At 47.9% G+C, this 13,100-nt stretch overlaps 1 protein-coding gene across 1 annotated transcript in view; it reads left to right on the forward strand.

Annotated features, from left to right (window-relative positions):
* The window catches only part of LOC144175396 (uncharacterized), a 30,726-nt gene that overhangs the window by 712 nt on the left and 16,914 nt on the right, over positions 1–13,100 (forward strand). The window contains exons 2-3 of the mRNA XM_077704478.1: positions 10,451–10,531; positions 12,467–12,603. Coding sequence (XP_077560604.1) covers positions 10,451–10,531; positions 12,467–12,603 — 218 coding nt within the window. The remainder of the gene's footprint in view (positions 1–10,450; positions 10,532–12,466; positions 12,604–13,100) is intronic.

Genomic DNA, 13,100 nt, shown 5'->3' on the forward strand with positions numbered 1-13,100 from the left:
ACACACACACACACACACACACACACACACACACACACACACACACACACACACACACACACACATACACACACACACACACACACACACACACACACACACACACACACACACATATATATATATATATATATATATATATATATATATATATATATATATATATATATATATATATATATCGAATCAGAAAATGGGAAATGAGGGGCTCCGTGAAATCAGACAGAATCCTTATTTTCTATATATATATCTATATATGCTGGACTTACAACTATTATTTACTTTAGAAAACTTAACTTTCTAAATAATTTTTCTTTTCCAAACGGAGGGGACTAATGAGATGGAACGTCGCCTTTTGCGCTCGTTTGTGTGCAGGAGATTAAAGGAGAGTTGTAAGCTGAGGTTGTCGTACGTCTGTTTCCGCTGTTTTAGGAAATGTTGTTTTGCGACTTGTTTGAAATATTTTAATATTGTGGATGAATTGGCGCATCAAGCTGTCCTAAAAATAACTCGTACATCTTCTTCTGTTCCGTTCTCATATATTGTTCATAAAAAGCTGTATCACATGCCATTTCAGTTGCACTGTAGCATAAAAATGAAAACGCGCGCTTTGCATCGGAAGTTTTGGGCAGATTCTGTTTTATTAGAAAACAAATTTCTGCCGCTCGGCTGAAATGAAACATTTTGTACTTTCAAACGTAAGATCGGTTGCTTGTTTCTAGGTTTTACCGTATTTACCCGATTCTAACGCGCACCCGATTTTCCTGGCAAAAAAACCGAAAAAACTTGCACCTCCGATTGTAACGCGCGCGGGTCTTTGTGACCCAGAGAAACGAATGCGATAGAAACGGGCGATTTATTTCCCGAAGTAATCTCACTCATCTCACTCCTCGTCGCTCTCCGCAGACCACAACATCTCATCCTCGGTGCCTTCAAGCGCGTTCGCGATGCCACACTTCTGAACGAACGTTCAACCATGGTCGATGGGATCGTAGCCCACGCCTCGCACGCCCATCCCGAGAGCTTCTCCAGAGGTGCACGCTTCAGCCGACCGCTCGTTTTGAACGCGTGGGAGCCGCTGCTGCCATTGCTGTTATCAAGCGCGCAAGTGAAACGATTTGACGATTTGTGTGAACGCCGATAGAGAGGCTAGGCGCCTGGGCTTGCTGCGTCCGAAAAATCGTTGCTAAAAGCTTTGGCGCCTACTTGAGATGGCGATGGCGATGGGTGGGACGAAATTTCCGCTGTTTCGGCAGTTTCGGTTTTGTATCTGATTCTAACGCGCATGCGATTTTTGGGCCTGCTTCTTCAGAAAAAAAGTCGGGTAAATACGGTAATACAATTAAACGACAAGAAACAGTATTTTCGCGGCAAGCACTTTCGTTGAATTGACTGTTATAGGTTGGGTTGCTCCATGATATAAAAGGTTTTTTACCACTGTTATTGCAGATAACCGAGGGTTTTATTCTTCACCTTCTGAGAGACCTTACTGCTTTCCATAACGAGGGCCATGATGTAAGTTCGCTGCCCTTGGGGGCCTCCTGCATTGTTCCGTGTGAACAAAAGCAGATATTTTTGCCTGGGTGTCATAAAGAATGTAAAGTCTACATGGGTTAAGAAGGATAAATGTCCGCGCTGTGATATATTTGTATGTTTGAGGTCAAATGAGCATCTACACTGGGATTGACTTTACCTTATTTTGGCGGCCCTTCCTAACACTAGAGTGGGCTTGTGAAAAAAAAATAGTCTTGAACAAAGAGTGCAGGAGATTCTAATTATTAGTCTTACCAATATTTTATACTTTGTATTCATGTAGGCTGCGAGCCGTAATGAAATATGGCGCAGAATAGGTTTTTGACGAAAGCCACGCCCATTTTTTTTGCGACTATCTGCACCATTACTTCTACTTTTGAACTAGAAGGCCGCCGACGTTTATAGCAAAGTGGGTTGTTTGGCAGCTATGCTCAGAGGGATGCTTGTCCCGATTCGCGGTAGTTTCAAACACAACTCTCACTGGTCTACTTTCGCGTCCCTGCTCCCTATGCGTTGTTCTGCGGGGATAGCTTTTATAAAGATTTCTCGCTTAGATAAAACATCCGTCAGAAATTTAAAGTGAAGCTGTTTACTTATAGTCCCGCTGTGCACCACAATTATACATTCCTATGGGGTTAACTGAGCTGGAAAATGTCGGCGAACAGAAAGCGTCTGTGTACAAAAGACGAGATAGCGAGAGAGGCGGTGCGGCAGCAGTCGAGACGCGGGAAGGGGTTGACAGAGCGAGGCGTCGCGCGTTGTGCTCCAGTGTGAGACGCGGCGAGGTGCACGGATCAGCGGCGCAGCCAAAACGCACAGGAGGGGGAGAGAGTGTGACGTGGAATGCTACACAGCCGTTCCCGCCGCTATTCACGCGCGGACATCACCACCAGATGAGACGAACAGTATCGCGCATTTATTTTCACCGTGCCGCGGTTAATCGTGTTTGGTGGTGTTTATGTGTACAACCGAATAAAAACGAAACAGCTCCTCCTGGCAATCCTCTGTTACGTAAATAGTTAGGTCCAGCTAGTTTTTTTAAAGTGGCCTGAATGATCTCTTAGCAGCGCCCTGTGGAGAGAGGTTTACCAGAGTTACTGTCATTTCAAGCGCCGCAGTTGAAGACACTAATTCCTGGGTGACTTTGCTTCAACTCAGAGGTTACACATTAGCTCTCTTGAATTTTTAAAGCTTATCTTTGCGTAATCCGTTTTGAAATAATTTAAAACTAGGCATAACGCATTCCTTCTTTCTTGTTACGCACGGACCATGTTACACAGTTTACGTAGTGAGCTGGAGCCAAATGATGGATTTTGCCTTCTGCCGTCCTACCGAGATGGAACAAAAAGATTCTTTTTTTAGTTCGCAGTACCTAAACGCCGCCTTGTGCGGTTTGACCGCGACATCGTCCCTCGAAACCAAGCGAACGAAGGGGACACCGAAGAGAACAGAAAGACAACGGGGACGAAAGTGTGGCGAAAGTGTGAGGGGGAGGGTGGTATGCCGAGGCGGCGCGACACGCACCCCGGCGGCATCGCGCTAAGAGATAACTGAAAGAACGGAGAGGCCACTGAAGATGCTCCAGCCCGCAGAAAAGCGGAGGATGAAAGTATGGCACAAGTGCGAGGGAGAGGGAAGTATGCCGAGGCCGCGCCAGACATGCGTAAAAAAACCCTGCCTCACGGCCTAGTGCAACCGATAAAGAAGCAAAACCAGACATTCATGAAAGCAAGCGTCTTGTTCTTACAAGTTCACAAAGAGCACAGAAGGCAAGGACGTGCTGCTGTACAACGCTTCTTCGACGTCCTCCTTGTTGCGTGGCTCATTCGGATCACGTCACATTTGCGCGGGAGATTCAAACACAATTTGCAACAGGATCAGTGGCAGCGACGCGCTTCGATCACGTGATCACATCCTTAGATGCAGCAGCTATGCGTCGTGACCGATTAGACTCCAGTGCGCGCTGTGCACAAACTCCGCATTGGGAACTATCGTAACCGTCAGCAATTTTATTTTGTTCTGAATTTTTTGTGACGTCTCCAAAGGCCGATTAGCCCAAGTCTCCTACAAATGCCAGGGAACAGGTTGAAGAGAAACGTAAAAAGATACTCTGAGAACAGCTTGTGGTTGGGATAGTTGGTATTGCAATTTTAAAGGTAGAAAAACTGCGAGCGAGAGACAAGACAATACGAAAGGGACAGGACGGGTGAGTCCTGTCCCTTTCTTATTGTCTTGTCTCTCAGGCGCAGTTTTTCTACACTCTGAGAAGGCGTCTTTTATGACGCCAGGCGGATGAACAAGTTCAAAGGGAGGCCATTTCTGTAATTCATAGGTTATTCGACGTCCCAAATGGTAGTGGGCCCTGTGCTGGTTGGTTTTTAGTGGTAAACCTGCCTCGCCTACCTCGACAACAATGTTGTATTCGCCAGAAGCTTCGACAAGCACCTTGCAAAGCTATAGAGTCGGTACTCGAGGCTATTCGAAATTCGGCGCTAACGGGGACTCCTGAAAAGGGATGCTCCGCGTAAAGTTGAAGTTTTGGGCAGGGTGTTCAAATTACAAGGTCCCCCGCCTGGCCCATAAGCGATGTAGCTTGCGCACGCTTCCCGGAACCGCTGCACAAGATGGGCGCGCGGAAGATGTATTGGTTGATGCGCGCACTATCGGGTGTTTGTGTACAGAGCCACTCGTAGGCTGGCTCAAAGGCAGCGTCGTTGTTTGCTGGGAAGAATCTCAACAGGAAGCACTGCATGGAGTTCCACACCGCCAATAGTAACCCCAGTTCTGCAACATTTCTACGAAGATGCGAGAACAGGACTTCTGAGGCGTGCAAATAGCAACTTCACCTTTGGCACCGTCTTGGTAAAAGAGCAATACAGCTGCAAGAATGTAATCGCATACTTAGCCGCGGGGTGTGAACAGATTAAAGAAACTATTTACCGACTGATGAAGATTGGGGTCGATTTATAAGCTCGACAGTCAGTCTGCATCAGCAAATTAACGGCTGTTACGCACCATTATTTCCCGTGTTGGCTCGTGGATGCGAAGACACGCTCTTGCCGTAACATGTGATCGAGCCTGCGCGTACAGGAATTTGACTTCACTGCCCCAGCAAACATTGTGGAGCTGACTGCCTGTCCGGCGCTACTGGCAGACTCCGATGAAGACGTTGCATTTTTTGCACCGCGAAGTCGACCGATTTAATTGCCGTAACGTGACGATTTACTTACATTCTGCATAATGTTAAATTCCAGTGGCAGATGCGGAGCACTTTTGGAGCAACTTTTCTGCTCTGTCTGGAGCAGGCGCGTTCCAATGGCAGATCGGGAGCGCCGTCGCAGCCGATATCGCTCCGTGGAGCAAGAAAAGTTGCTGCGCCGAAAAATCACTAGGGCGCTTACGTCACCAACGTCGCCGCCGTCTGCACTTCCGGCCAGTGCTCGCCTTCTCTGCCTCCTCCAGCCGCGCAGGGCGAAATGAAGGCGCCCGCGGGAACCAACGATTTCGGGAAGGCGCGACGCAAAGAATGCTGGGGATTTCCTATTCCCGTCATGGTTCCGCACTTTTTTCCGGCGGGAGCGGCTGCGTTCCAAAGGCAGCTTCGGAGTATCTGCTCTTCGCGGAGTCGGCGAGCTCCGCGGTGGAGCACGGTGATCACTCGGGATCTGCCATTGGAATTCAACATAAAAAAACTGGCTCCAATCCGCGCTGGGAAGCTGATTGGGAAAGCAGAACCTTCAACGACAACCACAACAATTGCCCATGTGAAATTAGTTGACTCACACGTGTGGCTCTGCAAAGATTGAAACCATTGATTCTGCCAGCCGTTGCCTGGAATTCGCGGGGGCGGCGTTCCGAACGCAGCAATGTCGGCCGCCGCTGGGCTAGAGCGGCGGACGCCACCGCTGTATATACCCCGGCCGTGCGTCGTCAGAAAAAAAAAAAAAAACGGAGAGGAGCTTCTTTCCAAGGGTGAGACAGAACCTTGCCATCCCGATGGGCTAGCTCGGGGCTACACCACCGCGCGACACAAGCGCAGACACCGAAACAATTCGGCAGGTGAGCTTAGTGATTCCGGTTTATGCCGATTTAAACTAGTTAGTTTAGTAAGCTTTGGAATTGCGGAGAAAGCTGATGGAACTTTCATAGCAGCTATTTACTAGAACCAGTTCTTCCTTCGGCATTTGTGTTACCCCTCAAACACAACCGAATTGGTATTCACCATTGTAGTAAACGGAGTCCCACACGTGGCAAGCAGTGCGCAAGGAGTAGCGTCTCTCTAGCGGCCAGATGTCTGTAAGTTGTCTCTACATTTTGTTTTACAGCCCTGCAAATCAATTCTTAGCGTGTCTTTGCCGTACGACCATTTAATTCCGCCGGGTTTAGGGTCACCCAGGAGGTGCTGTCGAACAAGTTAATCAAGCGGTGCGCAGCAATCGGGCAATAAACGCGAAGCTGCGCCGAAACAGGCCCAAAACAACCGTCTCTAAAGCAGACGACAAAGCCGTCACGCCGACGCACCCGCCGCTGTGAGCAGCGCGTGGGGAACGCTGGGTAACCACTCGCTGCGTCATCTACATTGTGCTCCGTGAGTGAAAACCGCCCTCGCCCTCCACAGCTGCGTTGGGAGTTTCTTGTACCGCACGCCACGAAGGAACCGTTGGCTGGTAGAGGTAGAAAGCTCTGCTTCAAAAGGTCAGTTTTCGTAAATATCCTTTTACGAGGCAGTAACAACAAGTATCTTATCGCCATTTTTGCTGACCAGCGAAGCCAAATTTCGCACGTCTTCTTCGATGACCCGTATTTTGCGCACGTCGGTGCAACACGTACACTCAGAGAATTGAAATCGATGTACAACTGAGTCTGCCTTACGCCCACTGTCGGCGGTTGCGTGCGGATTTGCCACGAATGCTTGCGACGGAAAACGCTTCCGCATCTTATCTCGACACCATCAAGAGCATTGAGATTGATATGATTCGACTTCGTATGCTATGTTGACAGTTCTTCCGCCAAGTTTAGCTTCGGCACGAGGCCCTTGAAGTGCTTGTCACGAACTTCGCATTGACTTTCACTGCTGAGAACATGAAAGGGGAGTGGCGCTACAGCAACTCCAACCGCCAAAAGACAGCGCCATACTAGACTCAGCTACTTGAACAGAACGGTTGCAAGATCACTGCAGATGCATTGTCCATGCATTTCGACGTTGAACATCCTGGAACAAAAACTTTCCTTGTGTCTCGGTTGCATGCAACAGCTCGATCAAGCGACACAGGTGGCCCTACTGGAGCTCTTATACTGAAGATAGCTGGCTACGATGCTAGACTCCGTGCGGCCGCAACGATCAATCGATGACATCAACGGCGACGTCCGAAGATACCTACAACATGCGGAGGAGGACCGCCATTTTTTCCACGCGTTTCACGGATCAGCAGCTGGTGACTGTCAGACTCTGCAGCTTCCCGCACCTGAAGCACTAGCAGCTTCCCCGAAATAGGTTGTGGGTTGTGGCCGTAATCCGACAACGCAGCCTCGTCGAGAAGCTTCTGTGACGATATTTCGAACCACGAAGAGTTCAATGATGTGTTGTCCAACTTCTCAGAAGCTTTCTGCGATAGTAACTAAGGACATCAGGGTGACACAGGTCGCCTTAAGACACCCATGTCGTTCGCCTCGAGCCGAGCTTCGCCAGATAAAAGGCTGCCTTTTGTGTTCTCAATCATTTGGTTTCACCATTACGGCGACGGACCTTTAGTGGGGCGCAAACGATGCTTTGTAAATTTGTTCTGTTTCTCTTTTGTTGCGAGTGCCTCTGCGGGCAAATTCGTTTATTGCTGAAAGGAAAGCTTCGGTTTGTTTTTTCTTGTTGTGAGCCACGACCGCCTTCTCGTTCCCAAGAATGGATGCTTGAACGAGTTGCTGTATTATAAACGAACCAACGGGGCAGGAAGAATGGGAACAAGAGCTAGCGAACAGGTAAAGACACAGCGCCTACGCCACATAATTTATTTCTCTATGCTCAGTGCCCCGTTGGGGTACATATTCTGGCCGTAGTAAAAAGGGAAGAGAAGGATAAGCAAGAAAACGAGGCGACAAAACACATCTCAAGGTTGTATGTCCAATGTGAACCATGCTGTATACGGGTAAAAAACACAACAATAATAAATACATGCTCATGGTGGCACAATAGAAAATCAATAAAAACACAGCAGATTACTGGGAATAGGTTCATAAAGAAATGGTGTCGGCAACAGAAGAGCTAGTGACATAAATGTGGCTCCACGAGGTGGAGCCCCATTTTCGAGGGGACAAGTGAGGGCATCCTGACACGATCGTCGCGAAGTAATGTGCTTTCAACGGGCATGAAAAGTTTACAAGCCAACCGCTTGGCATGACTACGAATACTAGAACTCCTTTCGAAACGTAAAGAGAAGGTAGGGATTTTCACTGCTAATTGGCTACACACACCCGTTGACGGGCTTTGTTGGTGGTCTATGATGCAGCCGTTCAGATATCCTCTTTCTGCCCCGAGTAATGCTTGCCGCATGACAATGGCGTAGAGTATACAACTACCTGCGTGTACATGCATGTTTATAGTAAAGGACTGAGGAAACGCGTAGCTGAGCAAAGAGTGTCAACGTCGTCTTTTATTCGTATCCGTCATATATCTGTGTGGACAGCGAGGGAGAGAGAGTCGTAGAAGCATGTGGGAGACGCCATCGGCGCTAATTCTTTACAGCCCGCTCTAAAGCACAGCGGACAAGGCATAAACGAGTGGCGGTGCTGTGTTGCGCCCACGTCTTATAAGGCAAAAGCTTCAAGGACCCATTCTGCGAAAAATCGTCACCGTTGTCCGCTCAAGAAAATGACCGCTGCTGTAAACAACAAATAACAGACACAGATATGGCCCAACAGGATTTGAACCCGAGTATTTACTTCCGGAGCACAAATCTGCGCTATTTGCGCATGTTGCCTGGGGGGGAACAAAAATCATGTTTGTCGTTTTTTCCTTCGTGGCACTTACACACTTTTGGATTAGCCACGAGTCAAGAGCGTTGAGGGGCAATAAGCCCGCTTCACAAAAATAACTGAAGTGAGACTAGGAAACGTAAAAGTTGAGAATAGTGCGCGCCGCTTGACACCAGATCGTGATGGGACATTAGTAGAAGAGCTGCGCACCAGGACCGGATAACACTCTGATTCTAGGGCAACTGTGGGCTGTGCCAGTCTGCTAGATGGCGTAATGTGCCTGGGAAGACGAAGACACGAAAGCGAAGAAACGGGCGTTGACACGGTGTATCAGTACAGAAGACATTGTCAAGAAACGCAAGTAACGTAAACGGAAACGAAGCCAAGGAAACGGTTGTAGCAGTGAAGAAGTTATCGATAAGTATCGCCATGCGTCTACCTTCGAAAAACTTAGCAATGCAGGCAAAACAAAAGTTTTGTTCATTCGAAAGATTGCCTCGTTAGAATCATACTGGCACCACCTTTAACATAAACTTCGCTCAGAGAAGCTACATAATTAGTAAAAAACGGAATTGCTATGCGACTAACTACCTCATTTCCCTCACTAGAGCATATGACGTAATATGCCCAGCCGAGCGATTGGCAGAGGCCGGCAAAATCAAATGCAAGTTAGGCAGGTGTCATAAGCTTGCAGAACGAGCCATGTTCGCTTAATTGTAATGCATATTCATTTTTTAGCAGTAAGAATCCCGGGGTAAACAGTGGAAGTTACGAAAGTGCACGTAAACATTCTAAGTCCACGCAAAGATTCCAAGTACACGTAAACATTCGTAAACATTGTGAGTATACGTAAACATAGAAGTACCAGTGCATACTGCTGGTGGTACTGCGCGCGCTATGCCTGTTATAGCAGCACAGCAGGGCGGCGCTTTGGGGTTATCTCCGACAACACTGGCCGATTGGGGTGAGCGACATTGTCTTACGTTACCTTATTTGTCGATCATACCCCATATTTCACAAAACGATTACTACTTACCGTAACAAAACAAACCAGGTTCTAATACGGTCAAAAGCAAAGCAAAGGCGAATGGCAGTGCAGAGCAGTATGGTAGCGCCATCTAGGAGGAATGGCGGCGAACAAAGCCCCGCAGCCCGCTGCCTGCTGAACAGCTCACTAGAAGTTCTCTAGAAAACTCATACATGTGACGTCATGGCAGACCTCACGAAACACACTATTTGGCCGGAGATTGAAACTTTTAACTGAAATTGCCGGTAAAGCTCTGGGAGAACTACAAAGCAACAAAGTCTTTCGAATAAAACAAACTTGTATTTTGTTTGCATGGCCCCTTTAAGCAGTGCGAAGTGGCTTGAGGAATGTTGCCTGTATTTCTCTCTAAACAGCAGTGGGAGGGAGCGCTGGGTTGCTTCTTCAAGGGAAGCATGGCCTTGCTGCGCCATCAGCCACCACTTTTGTCGCTACCGATTTTGGGTCAATAAGTCCCCACCCCCTTCCCCTTCCTCCCTGCCGGGATTTTCCTTCGCAGAAATTTTTCAGGCTCGAGTACCCTCGAAGAATAAATTGCGGGGCATGCATACAGGAGCTAGACGTAAACCGCTTCGCTGCAATCAAGCAGATTGCTATGTCGTCTCCCGCAAGGTTTTTTTCTGCGTTCGTGTCTGTTACACACTGCTCGATTGTTTGCGTCAGTTCTCAACTGGTTAGGGTATTGCGCCAATATTCATATATGTTTAGTAGAAGTGTTTTCATTTTTTTAATCCGCTTCATGTTGATGGAGACGTCGTTAAAAGTGGCCGCTAATCTTGATTGGTTCACTGAACCGCCTCTTTCTCTTCGCTGTTCAGTAACTGCAATGTGGCCCAAGGTAGTCTCTGCAGAAGTCCTTATAGTACGTGTAAAACTATTTTCTACAAACTGCGCTCCTGTGCGCAGGGTAACCCGCCTTGCTTTGCGGCCTACAAGGGGTATGAAGACGCTCTAGGTCTGCTCTGCCGAGGTATTATCCGGAACGTGGTAAGCAGAAGACATCAAATCTTACACGATCTTACTCACAAGTGCTTACAGGGCGTGTCGACTATAAACTGCACACGAAGAAGTCTAAGCAAGTGTAATACAGCCCTAATGCTAGCTCGCGCCCCAGCTTTCCATTTTTGCTCTTGACAGTAAAAGCAGCTGCCGTGGCCGGCAGTAGAGTGCGTGTTAGTGAAGCTTCAGCAATATGGCCCCAATGTGGGTAGTAAAATCGCTAACACGGCACAGAGCACACATGCTTCCGCATCCTCACACCTAAGCAGACTTAGACGTCCTCCGTCATTTCGTTTCTAAACAAACAATGTCTTGTTTACCGTCGAACAAGCGGCCAAAAAGTAACGTAACATGCAATTGTTCGGATAAAAAAAAACATTCAGTTTGCCTTGACTGTTGATAAAAATATTTCAACTGCAATTCCAACGGCATAAAAAAGAATTGGCGCCTATGCGATTTGAAAACGATCGGTGGTCATTAATAGGCAGCTTTAGCATATCGGTACCGTGTTTGCGTTACTGGTTACCGTGTGAGTGCACAGCGCGAGAGTTACCGCGAACGGTAACTTCCCCGCACAGGCTTCACCGTCGCCAGCGGCTTCCGGTAACACGGTAAACGGTAACGCAAACTCCGTAACGATATGCTAAAACTGCCTAATGTCACCCACTTACGCAACAGTTCTTAAATGGAAGCCTCGTGTTTCGGCTTGGAAGCAAAATATGGACCGAAAATTTTAGGAAGAGCCTGCAAAAGCATTGCGCACTCCTAAGCTGAGCAGGTATTTCGGGTGCCATGTAAAGATGCCTCTTCAAATGCAGCGCGCGCCTTACTATATCTCACTAAACCTGGTGACCAGAGTCATATTTGAAACTACTAACTGCTCGCGGTAATCGGCTTTAATAGTGACGCGAAAATATTTACAAAAAACGGCTTCGGCTTAACTCAGCTAACCGTGGATATGCAAGGAAAAAGCTTGGTTTAGTCTGTTTAAGTCTTGGTTTCGTTTGGTTATCCTTTGGTGTAGCGGTGCTGCCGACCTCGGCTCAACGCCATTCGTCCCCGTGCAACGCTCACAGGTGGAGGCAAGCCTCGCTTTCATTCGGTGCGAACGCGGTGTTCCTTTTCGCCAGTTGCAACATAAGTCACGTAGCCCGATATGACCCTGTGGCGCATGCGTAGGAGGCGGCGGGGTTGGTTGGCTGCCGATCAGCTGAGCGACCGCTCGCTGTTCTGCTGATCAATTGAGCAGAACGGCTGAAAACGGGGCCTTGTGGGCAGCGCCGAAAGCGGGCCCGGCGAATCACGCGATGTGCTTCAAAGGGTGTGTCGCGGTGGGCGTGTCTGAGGTCAGAAGGTGAATTTGCACATCCGCGGCGAAACCGCTGGACGAAAGTAGTAAAGCTTTGCGTTAGAAACTTTCCCACAAATAATCACCTGTTCCGGCAGAGGTAAAGACGTTTACGTAGTGATTATAAACAACGCCTGAATAAATGCTAATAAGCAGTGGTGGTATTTCGGGAGAAATTAAACCAACAACTGCTTTCAGTCTTGTTCAACAAAACGCACATGATCGCATACGACCAAACCCTGCGTTTAAAAAAAACGAGACAATGCCTACCTTATCATTGTGCTGAGCACAAGGCCGGCGGTTCAACTCTGCCACTAAGATCGTTTTTCTGGATGGTGTCTCTGAACGGAAAAGCTATTGCATGAATCTTATAACCCAGTGCCCACATTAATGGCATTCACACAGCCGTAATACCCACCTTGCGACTATGGCGTGCCTCGCATCCCGAAGACCCCCAAGTTACATTTTGCTGCTCGCCTCTCGCCGTGCGTTGTTTCTTATCTAGAAAATTGTGATGTCAACAACAATGAGCTCTGAGTGGTATGGTGTTTGTGCGAAATCATTTTTTGACGCAGAATGCATTCTGGACGGCCCTAGGATTCTGCCTGTGGATGTTCATGGTTCTGGGCTGTGTGTCACACTTCTTGTCCAAGTACTTCCTGCGCATGGTGAACTGGACCTACGATGGCTCTGAGGTTGAGTCATTCAGCAGGTAACACAAGTCGCCGCCCTCTTCGAGTGCGGGCTCACGCACCAACTTTCAGTATGGGGGCTGATTTGTCTGTGCAATGCGATTATCCTTGAAAGCTGTGCGAGTTAAATTTTTTTCATGAAATAGGCCGTTCACAGGCGTCACTTTGAATGCTGTGGGCACATTGACAACATGTGATGTATTGAGCGTGCAATAAAAAAAAAAGTGATCGCATGTGAGATCTGCAAAGTGAACATGTGAGTAAATATAAAACCGCAATACCAACCATGCTTGTATGCTGGCTTGGAGACCAGTGCTCGCGGCACACGATGAACCCAATGCAGAGAGTTAAATAATTTATGCGCGATAAAAACCATGATGCAGCCATTCGCTATTCGTGGGCTAAATGTGTAATGTGGAGCTCCTCCCTACAATTCTAAAAAGACGTGCATTTTACTTAAGATATTCTCCACACGTGAATATTAGGGTTAATCGGAAGGATTTTACAAACTTTCGTA

The sequence above is a fragment of the Haemaphysalis longicornis genome, unplaced genomic scaffold, assembly GCF_048455015.1.
Source record: "Haemaphysalis longicornis isolate Haplotype H1 unplaced genomic scaffold, Haemaphysalis longicornis Haplotype H1 scaffold_3, whole genome shotgun sequence".
Lineage (NCBI taxonomy): Eukaryota > Metazoa > Arthropoda > Arachnida > Ixodida > Ixodidae > Haemaphysalis > Haemaphysalis longicornis.